Source organism: Zingiber officinale, chromosome 8A (genome assembly GCF_018446385.1).
Source record: "Zingiber officinale cultivar Zhangliang chromosome 8A, Zo_v1.1, whole genome shotgun sequence".
In the NCBI taxonomy this organism is placed as follows: Eukaryota; Viridiplantae; Streptophyta; class Magnoliopsida; order Zingiberales; family Zingiberaceae; genus Zingiber; species Zingiber officinale.
Genome location: NC_056000.1, coordinates 7,241,036 through 7,250,024, shown reverse-complemented (window position 1 = coordinate 7,250,024; position 8,989 = coordinate 7,241,036). Strand labels below are relative to the sequence as shown.

General features: G+C 38.2%; 1 protein-coding gene across 5 annotated transcripts; it reads right to left on the bottom strand.

Moving 5' to 3' along the window:
• Positions 1 to 410: 410 nt before the first annotated feature.
• Positions 411 to 5,717, bottom strand: LOC122012710 (transcription factor BHLH089-like). Of its 5 annotated transcripts, none has more exons than XR_006120299.1 (7): positions 5,357 to 5,708; positions 4,036 to 4,239; positions 3,709 to 3,774; positions 3,521 to 3,589; positions 3,369 to 3,440; positions 2,810 to 2,988; positions 411 to 672 (listed from the first exon to the last, which is right to left on the bottom strand). XR_006120299.1 is itself a non-coding variant. In XM_042569339.1 (7 exons), the coding sequence occupies exons 1-6, from the start codon at positions 5,510 to 5,512 to the stop codon at positions 2,869 to 2,871; spliced, it is 687 nt and encodes a 228-aa protein (XP_042425273.1). In that variant the 5' UTR covers positions 5,513 to 5,708; the 3' UTR covers positions 2,635 to 2,742; positions 2,825 to 2,868. The 5 variants fall into 5 exon arrangements, 3 of the variants coding, with proteins under 3 accessions (XP_042425273.1, XP_042425274.1, XP_042425272.1); XR_006120298.1 differs by lacking the exon at positions 411 to 672 and adding an exon at positions 2,635 to 2,742; XM_042569339.1 differs by lacking the exon at positions 411 to 672 and adding an exon at positions 2,635 to 2,742 and having other exon boundaries at positions 2,825 to 2,988.
• Positions 5,718 to 8,989: the final 3,272 nt, after the last annotated feature.

Sequence of the window (8,989 nt, the reverse complement as noted above, 5' to 3'; positions counted from 1 at the left end):
CGTTTTTCTGCCACCTAGCCACTATGTCCGCCCACCTAAAACAAAGTCATTTGTTCCCCCAACTAAACCCTTCTTTTGCCAGGCCCCCTTTCCATTTCTTAGAGATTTCCACTTGTCCTTCACCAAGCCTTCTCTTTCCAGGCCCCTCTCTTTCTCTGCTTTCCTTCTCCTCCAAGAAAAGCTCTCTCCTCCTCCTATAAAAGGACCCCAAAACTCTCTTGCTGAAGCATCCACTTCCCCCACTGCACTCACTACTGTCCATACTCTTCCGCTGTTCTTCAAGTGTGCTCAAGTGTGTTTGTATGTTTTCTCTATCAAGTTATGTAAAAATTCGGTACCTTTATGTAATATATGTTGTTTTCTATGTAAGCTATCTTTATGTAAAAATTTTGTGTAACTCTCTGTAAAAATTCTCTACTAAATAAGATCTATGCTTGTTACTTGTTTTATAATGACAATCTAAGTTTAGACTCAAAAACATTCTGTCTCTCTCGTCTTGGTTCTTTTCCTCAGTCCTTGTCTTAGTAACCGACAGGTGAACAGTAACTGTATCAGGAATAATCAAAATCATATAAGACCTGTGCGGGCTAAGTAAGAAGGGTAGCAACCCAAAATCTTACGCATAAGTCGGGGCACTGATTGAAAGGTGAGGTCCTGAACAGGTGAGGCTCCCTGGAAAACAAACAAGAAAAGAAAGCAGTTTAGTAAAAAAAAAAAGAGTAAAAATTTAAAAAGTCAATATATTTAACCATACCATCACGGTATTGTGACTATCTACTTTATTTTTGCACTTCACTATTACTATATTTTTCTTTTACTATTTACTGTTAACTATTAGGGTGCGTTTGGTTCAAGTCATCATGTATAACCTTGGTTATGTGATTACCAGGTAATCACATAACCAAGGTTATAGGGAATAAAACATAACCAAATGTTGTTTGGTTCAACTTAGGTAATGCAACAAAAACTTGTTTGTTTGAAGATTTTAATTAATACCCTAGTTTAATATTTTACCATATTACCCTCAGTCACAAAATCAACTATACATAATATTATTATTATTATTTATTTATTTATTTTTAATATTTTTTTACTTTTCTTTTTCCGGTATATTTTTTTACTTTTTATGTGTTTTTTTATTTTTTAATGTTTTTATATTTTTATATTATTTATATTTTTATTTTTTATTTATTTACATTTTTTAAATTTTAATTTTTATTTTTATTTTTAAAATTTTTATAATTTTTTTTTAATTTTTTAAAAAATTTTAAATTTTTAAAATTTTTTAAAAAATTTTATAATTTTTTTTAAATTTTTTAAATTTTTAACATTTTTTAAATTTTTATTTTTTATTTTTTATTTTTTATTTTTAAAATTTTTATTTTTTTATTTTTTAAATTATTTATTTTTTAAAAAATAAATTTTTAAATTTTTTAAAACATTTTTTTATTTTTTTACATTTTTTAATATTTTTTTACATTTTTTTTTTCATGTTTTTTCTTATCGGAGGGTATTTTTGGTAAAAAAAAATTCGTTAACCCCGGAATCAACAAAAACCTTAGTTTTCTGAGATTTTCTGATTCCGAGCTGCATGACCCTTTTGCTGACGTGTCGAGCATGGAACATTACTTGGGAATCATCGAATACCTAAACCAAACAAGATTTTTGTTGATAACCTTAGATGGATAACCAAGGTTATTAAGAATAACCCCGAACCAAACGCACCCTTACTATTTTACTATTACTGTCAAGTTATTTTTGTTTACTGTTAATCTACTTCTGTTACTATTTACTGTTAATCTACTTCTGTTATTCTTTACTTTTAATCTACTTCTATTTATTATTACTATTTAGTAATAATATAAAAAAAATTAAAAAACTTCTATTTACTTTTATTACTATTTAGTAATAATAATAAAAAAAAAATCTGTATGTAAAGGAAAAAAGAAATTATACGATCATTTGACTGTTGACTCATGTTGTGCTTAGGATTAAGGAATCGTCGTCGTCACTCAGCAGGTTTAGGTGGTCCCCACGGTAACATACGAATTCAGTCTCGGACAGGATTCATTCTTTCAGTTGTCGGACGTTTTCCACGGGTTGGGCATGTGGTTGATTTGAATCAGTCTAAAATGAGGACGGAATCCATTCCAACAGCGATGTTTTTAAAATTGACGCACGTTTACATGACATTTAACAGGCTATTTAAGTCGGGGAAAGATGACATCGATGAAATGACGTTCGTAGTCTTGGTCGACATATTTGCTGCATTCTTGGAGTTCAAGTAAATATTTAATTATTGATCTTTCTTCAGTCCTGACAGAATACTAGTCAAAGATTTGACTAATTGTTGCTCTCTAATCAGTCATTGCTCTCTAATAGCCTCTCAACTTAGTCCTCTTCGAAAGAGCTCTCTATCAACCTATGATCCCTTCTGATAGCTAAGTTATAATATATATCAACTTCTAGTCCCTCCTCCGACTCAGAGGATTACACTTTCCAATTATACTTATCAAAGTTTTGACTAAATGCTATCAGTGATGAATCCAATATTTTACAAATATATTTAATTATCGAAGTTCAGGTTGTAACTTTCCAACTTGTATCCTCATGACACTAATCAACATCTGGCTATTGATCCACTGGGCTAAAACCCACAGAAAATGTTGAAAATTGGGCTATGTATCTTCACTACAAAGGATATCTACTTTAATCAATTCTCAGTCGATCAAATTATGGATGCTGCAATTATAGGGAAAAATTGAATCAGGTAATTAAATACTAACAAAAGCCAAGAAAGAGAAGATACCTAAGTCTATCCTACATGCTCTTGTTATTTATTCTTCATGGAAGATGTGTCAGTTGCAATCACGTCGACTCTTTCAAAGGCACCTCCAAGCTGCATTTGAAGCCAGTGTGACCCCGAGCAGTGTTCATACCCCATTGTTGCTCGCGAACTGAAGCGTTACTTGTCATAGTGTCATAAGCCTGACCAATAAACTGGGATAAGAGAGATGACTACTTTTAAAGAAAAAATGTTGGTCTGTGAAAATATGATACAAGCCAAAGTCGTCAAGGAAGTAAACATCACAGATGCAGCGGATTGTGCTTTGCATGACATTAATATAGAATCTCTAAGTGCAAGAGTCTATGTAATGAATCAATCTGTATAACAAAGAACCAATCCTTTACCAGAAACCTAACTGTAATACAAGTAAATGAACAAAAGAAGATAAAAAGGAAGAATTTTAGAGCAAACTGATTTTGTAAGTGGACTTTAAATGGGAAAAACCTGGAGTCAGGTTAAGCCTCACTATCGAAGGATTTGTAAGAGATAATTAACTAGTCCAGATCGTAACTCAACTTACATCTTTAGGAGGGAATAATTCAGTGCTGGTGTTCATCAGGGAATTAACAGCCTCTAACTTCATTGATAGAAACTAAAATAAAACATAGAAAACTATTAGCTTCAAAGTTTCAAATTTAGTAGACAACGCATAGGAAGCTGGGCACTGCATACCTCAACCTGGTGCTGTAAGGCCTGGATATAATTTATTATCTCATCCAGAACTGATGCCTTACCAATTACCTGATGGGTGATGATATGGTTCAGAATAAGAAACATGAATATCATAATTGTTTATGTACGTAACAAATCTCAAGAGAAGACATTAGTAGACATGGAAAAACTATAGCATAAATTCGCACCTTGTTACATCCAGGAATGAGATCTTGGAGAATCTTCATTCTCTCACTGATCTTTTCTCGCCTAGCCTAGAAATAACATACCCACCACCATAAGAAACAGAAGTTTCAGTATAGAAACGAGGACTATGAAGTAAATCAATTCACAACATTAAAGACAAAGCCTATATCTATAATCTCAGCATGTGTGCCCCTAAGCATGACTCTATGCAAGCGTTGCCTGTTTTAATCTAGTATGAGATATGTCACACATGCATAAAACTCAAAAAGAAAAGATTGTGATCAGGAAAACAAAAGATTTATGATCTTTCTGCCCTGAATCATGCTTACCCTTTCTGCAAGGCTGTGACTATCTGTTGCTTGACCCCTTCTTGCTCTAACATGAATATAGTCTTGCTTTGGTGGCTCCAGCGGCTGCAAATTTTGACCATCTAGCTTGCTACCAATTCCCATTCTTGCTTCGGTCTCAGATTTTGCATACAGAGTTTCATTATTAGATTCAGCAATCTTGATGAATTTTACCTCGGAACCATTCTATATAACATTTGTAGTTAGTTAATCAACAAATAATATGAACAAGATAATATATATGTTGAGACAGATTATCTATCAACCATCTACCATGGATTACTTTTAATCATACAATAAAAGATAAAGTGCAGTTAAAACTACAAATAATTTCAATATGTAAAGCAAGCTTGTGCCTTGCATTTTTCATGCAAAGTAAATCTGGATCTTGTAAACTCAGAGGAAGTTGAGAATGCATTTTGTTTTTTTTTTTTTTAAAAGGAAAATGAAAAGACAGGCGTAAGAACAAAGGAATTTTCATTTCTCTCACCATGAATTTACACTGACAGATGGACAAAAATATTCAGAAATTAAGACTTGGAAGTTAGCTCCACTAACTATTTAAACAGAATTGCTAGAATGACATTTTTCTGAAACAAACAGAAGAAATGGCATGACAGAATCAAAAAATGCCCATCAATGATGGTAAATACAGAGTAAATTTCCTAGAAAAGGTTATATACATGTTCTGCCTCTTTCAGTCCATGTAATAACTGTCAGCTAAAGTCGCTTAGCTTCATGTTCAACTAACTAGTAAACCTACTAAATTTTTCTACAACAATTCCCAGGTCTCAGGAGCACCTTATGTAGTTTATGTTCATGTAATGCATGCCAGCAATGGCGTATGGCGCCGCACAGCCTGTGTGGGGCGCCTGGGTTGACGTATGACCTTTTGCAGAAATATGGCGCCGCAGGATCTCCTAAAGGTAATTTTTACCGTTGTATCCTGAACAGTTTAATAATAGCAGGCGGATCGCGTAAATACACTAAAAGGAACTCCGGAAAGATAATGAAGTAATTCAATCTCGATGTCAATCTAATCACTGGCATGATCGCTAACAAGAACCAAGTATGGCGTGTCCACCTCGACGACATACAAGTGATAGCAATTAATAATAAACCAAACACAAACACAGCATCAGCACATCAGAAAAGTATAGATTTTCAAAAGAACTAACTTGATCACATGTTGCTCAATAATCCGAACACATGACGCGCATATCACAACCTCATTTAGCTATGCACGAACCAGAGAAAATTTCGCAGGAAAACAACAACTTCAATTAGGTAATGGGGAACCTACTGGACCGTTGTCGCTATTGACGGCAACTAGCCTCGACGACTCATCGTAGGAAGAGTCCCTCCGTCGGCGGCGCGCCTTACTTCCTTGGCTGTGTTCGGTTACCGTGGGATCCTCCAGAGAAGTGTGCCTTCCCATGCTTCGGCCACCGGGTCCCATTGCCGGCTGAAAAGACGCTCCCGGCACGGGGAACCCCTAAATTTCCGGCATCTGCGGCAGCCGATAAGAAGACGAGACCCAGCAGAACTGAACCTCACTTTGGTGACGTGACGGCGGAGTCGAATCCAACGGTAGGTGATCAGATCCGCGGCGGACGGCGGAGAGCGAGGGGGGCACTGTGGCAGTTGATCTCGACAAGGACGAATTGTTTAATGTCGAAATAGATATATTTGGGAGCTTGGAATTTAAAGCGACAGGTGGCAGATCACCACTTTAAATGGGAGAGTCCTATTTTTGACCATCTTTAACTCGAGATGTTTAGAGAAGTTGGAATATTTTAAATATTATCAATCAGATATTCTTGAATATTATAAAGTTGTTTTAGTAAAGGACATTTAAAAATATTTTCTTATTGAAATATTATGGGAGTTTTTATACTCCAAGTTTTATAGTGCGTTAGTATTCATAAGTTCTAATTCTTCTCGATTTATTCATCCAACAAACGTCAAGTTAAATTAATAAATGAGAAAGAGTATCAGCAAGAGAATTAGTACTACTTGTAATATGTTCCTAATGTATTTTCAAACCTCAATTAAGAATTATGTCTGTAAATTTAAGTCATCGTTTTGAGTCAAGACCTTTTCTTATATCTATCAACTGTTAGCTATATTTGACTATAGCTTCATAATCTGTTCTTATTGTAATTTCTTATATTCATCTTCGTGACAATTATCATTATGGTGTTTATAATTGAATATCATTCGAGATTGACCTCGTTTTTGTTCTGCACCTTTGTTAACAATAAAAGCAGGACTTTGGTGCCTAGAGTCAGACCGTTGTATGGCCTTAAGGGCCAACAGTTGAGTAATATGTGTTACGTGTTGGTGCAACATCCCTCAGGTCAAGGTTGACCTGTTTGACCAAGCTGAGTCTTGGTTTGGGTTTAGATGTTTGACAATAAGATGTTAATTGAAGAAGAGTCAAGTAGGTCAAGGTTGACCGGATATTTGACTGGGAAGTCCTAACTGAGAAGCTAGGCAGAATGAAAGTCCTGGTGAGTGAAGCCAGGCAGAAGGAAAATCCTGGTGAGTGAAGCCAGGTGAAAGTCCTAGTGAGTGAAGCTAGGCAGAAGGAAAATCCTGGTGAGTGAAGCCAGGTGAAAGTCCTAGTGAGTGAAGCTAGGCAGAATGAAAGTCCTGGTGAGTGAAGCCAGGCAGAAGGAAAATCCTGGTGAGTGAAGCCAGGTGAAAGTCCTAGTGAGTGAAGCTAGGCAGTATGAAAGTCCTGGTGAGTGAAGCCAGGCAGAAGGAAAATCCTGGTGAGTGAAGCCAGGTGAAAGTCCTAGTGAGTGAAGCTAGGCAGTATGAAAGTCCTGGTGAGTGAAGCCAGGCAGATGGAAAACTCTAGTGAATGAAGCTAGGTGGAAGCCCTGGTGAGTGAAGCCAGGCGAGGGAAAATCCAGATGGATCAGGGATTGACCAGACATCTGGTGGAAGTCCAAGTAGGTCAAGGAAGTGACCGGATACTTGGCACGACGAGAAAAGTCCAAGTGGGTCAAAGGGATTGACCGGACACTTGGTGGGAAGTCCTGGCAGGTCAAGGGAGTGACCAGATGTTAGGCATGATGTACCAACAGGTCAAGGTTGACCGGATGTTGGTTTGGGAGTCTTGGAACTTGGTTTTGAGCAAAAACCAAGTGCTGGATCGATCAGGGGATCGATCCAGGAGCTAGATCGATCAGTGGATCGATCCAGGCTTCTCTCAGCGAACAGAAAGCCTCTGGATCGATCCGTGGATCGATCCAGATGTCCCAATCGATCAGTGGATCGATTGGGACGCGGCTGCTTCATGCGATAAGCGCTGGATCGATCCGTGGATCGATCCAGGCATTTTTCCCAGAGCACAGAGGCGCTCTGGATCGATCCATGGATCGATCCAAAGTCTCCCCGATCGATTGGGAACATTCGAATCGATCGGAATCCGACCGTTGGCGTCGTTTATAGCTGCAGGCGTGCGATGGCTGCGGTATCACTTCTCCGATTCACTCCAGATTTCTCGCCAGCTCCTCCACAGCACTTACAAAGCTCAGATCGCCAGTTCTTGAAGGATCTTGGAAGTTTTCCAAGTCAAGAGGCGGATCAAAGCCAAGAAGAGAAGCTAGGGTTAGGGTTTATACTCATTGTAAGCTTGTAAGCTTGTATTTCTTGTATCCTTTCCCTCTCTTCTTGTATTGAGTCTTGTAGGGCTTCTCCGCCCTTGGTAGTTACCATAAAGGAGAGTTTTATTTAGTGGAGGGTGTGTGTGTTGGTATGGATCCTTGGATTAGTCACCTCTTGTGAGGTGGATACCAAGTAAACCAACCGTGTTAGCGTTGTGTGATTGTTTCTTTGTATTTCCGCTGCACATCTTTGAAGGAACAAGCAACGCCGAGCATCGAGCCGAGCGACGAGCTATTCACCCCCCCCCCCTCTAGCTACTTTTGGTCCTAACAAGTGGTATCAGAGCAAGGCCGCTCTTCACCGGAATCATCGCCGGAAGGGTCAAGCATAACAAGAAAAGCTAGAGGGTGAAGAAGTTGAAGCAAATTCATCAAAAGTCAAAGATTTCAAGAAGCTCAACTTCAAGATGCAATTCCAAGATGGACTTGGATTTGACACAAGGGTGGCTCCACCATATTCATCTACAAGCTTCGATTCTTGGAAATCAAGAATCGAAAATTTTCTTATGATGGAGATAGAGCAATGGTTTGCTCTCATGGAAGGTTTTGAAGCTCCCACAAATTCCAAGGGCAAAGTACTCAAAAGGAGCAAGTGGAGCCAAGATCAAGTCCAAAGGTGCGAGGCCAATGACAAAGTGACCAAGCTTTTGGTCAATTTATTGCCAAGCACCATCCTTTGCAAAATTGGAGAATTTGAAGATGCAAAGGAACTATGGAGCAAATTGGCCAAGCTTCATGTCCACTGTACAAGAGCAAGAAGTATCCAGAGAGGGTGACTCTTTGGAGCAAGACCAAGAGGAGGGCTCCGAGGTTGAGAGATGCTCAACCTCCGAAGAAGAGGAGATCCAAGAAGCTTCATCCTCAAGGGAATGCAACGAAGGGAACAAGGAGGGAGCATACTCCTTGTTTCATATTCAAGATGATGAAGTCTCCACCTCTAGGATTGAGGGGGAGCAATCCTTGGTGACGCCGGATCAAGAAGAAGGAGAAGCTTCTACATCCGGGTCAAGAGACGAAGAGGAGGAAGTAGATTCTACCTCCACAAGTCAAGAAAAATCAAATGGAGGAGAATCAAGGTCCGATCAAGAGGAAGCTTCTACCTCCGGATCCAAAGAAAAAGATGCCACCCCTACAAGCAAAGGTATAAATATTTCAATTAATAATAAAAATCATATTATATGCTTTGAATGTAGGGAACATGGGCACTACAAGAGCAAGTGCCCTAAATTGGCCAAGAAGAAGGGCCAAATGGCACAAAA